This window comes from Rhagoletis zephyria, unplaced genomic scaffold, assembly GCF_001687245.7.
Source record: "Rhagoletis zephyria isolate East Lansing unplaced genomic scaffold, Rhagoletis_zephyria_1.1 Rzeph_scaffold_63266, whole genome shotgun sequence".
NCBI lineage: Eukaryota > Metazoa > Arthropoda > Insecta > Diptera > Tephritidae > Rhagoletis > Rhagoletis zephyria.
Genome location: NW_016220317.1, coordinates 305 through 1,520, shown reverse-complemented (window position 1 = coordinate 1,520; position 1,216 = coordinate 305). Strand labels below are relative to the sequence as shown.

The 1,216-nt window shown below is 36.9% G+C and overlaps 1 protein-coding gene across 1 annotated transcript; it reads left to right on the top strand.

Annotated features, from left to right (window-relative positions):
• Nucleotides 1–69: 69 nt before the first annotated feature.
• Nucleotides 70–794, top strand: LOC108356682 (putative uncharacterized protein DDB_G0278921; the record flags this gene model as incomplete). Its single annotated transcript, XM_017607782.1, has 2 exons — nt 70–643; nt 686–794. Coding segments are annotated over 2 exons (683 nt in total), but the record flags the coding sequence as incomplete, so codon positions are not given.
• Nucleotides 795–1,216: the final 422 nt, after the last annotated feature.

Here is a 1,216-nt window from a genome sequence, read left to right as displayed (position 1 = left end):
GCTTGATTGAGGACTTAGCTGAAGAAAATTTGACCAGTACATTAATTGCCTTTTTGAAATCCAAATTAGAGGNTTTAGATAAAATTAGCTTGATTGAGGACTTAGCTGAAGAAAATTTGACCAGTACATTAATTGCCTTTTTGAAATCCAAATTAGAGGGAAAAGCCCGCGAAGCCATACCAACACAAATAAATTCCGTTAGTGACATAAAATCTGCTCTACGCAATAGAATTAAACCTGACAACTCGAAAGTTGTCGCAGGGAAAATAGCGGCGTTACACGTTAACAACAACAATTATTCTGACTTTGCCAAACGCGCTGAAGAATTATCAGATTCTCTTGAGCGTTCATTAATAATAGAAGGAATAACTCAAGAAAAGGCTCACGAAATGGCGATTGAGCAAACTGTTAGCGTGTGTCGGTTAAACGCCAGGTCAGACTTAGTAAAATCAATCTTAGCTTCAACAAAATTCTCAGATTCCAAAGACGTAGTAGCAAAACTAATCGTAGAACAGAATAATGAGGTGAAGGAGCGTCAGGTTTTGACTTTCCGATCGCGTGGTAATACCACATTTAGAAATTCACGTGGTGGCTATCGTGGGGCTAACCCAACTCGCAATTTTAGTGGTTATAGAAACAACAGGTAATTTTCTTCTAATAATTATAATAATAATAACTTCAATAGTTATAACAATCAACGGTTTCGATCCGCTAACGGAAACCGCAATCATCATAACAGCAATGGGTCACGGTTAAATTCCAACAGTAACACCAATAGGAATAATAATGCATGATCTGCAAATGGTAGGAGTAGGAATGCAAATGTCCGTGCTTTAAACGCCCATGCCCCTCAGGAGCGAACACTGGGGGAGCAGGAGTAAGACAACTAAACGATTTTTCTGTAACAAAAGGCATCTACTGCTTAAACATAAATTATTCAGATTTAATTCAATTACAAATTTCCGGGTCTAATAATTTATGTACATTTTTGGTCGACACGCAAGCCGACATTTCTTTAATTAAAATTTCAAGTTTTCACAAATATTTTCCAATTGATACGAACGATATTATCCGCATGATTGGCGTCACTTCAAACACTGTTTCAACTCTGGGTAAAATTACGACAAATTTGACTTTTTCTGACTTTTTTATAGAACATACGTTACATGTGGTTAATGACGAGTCTAACATCCCTACAGACGGTATATTGGGTAAA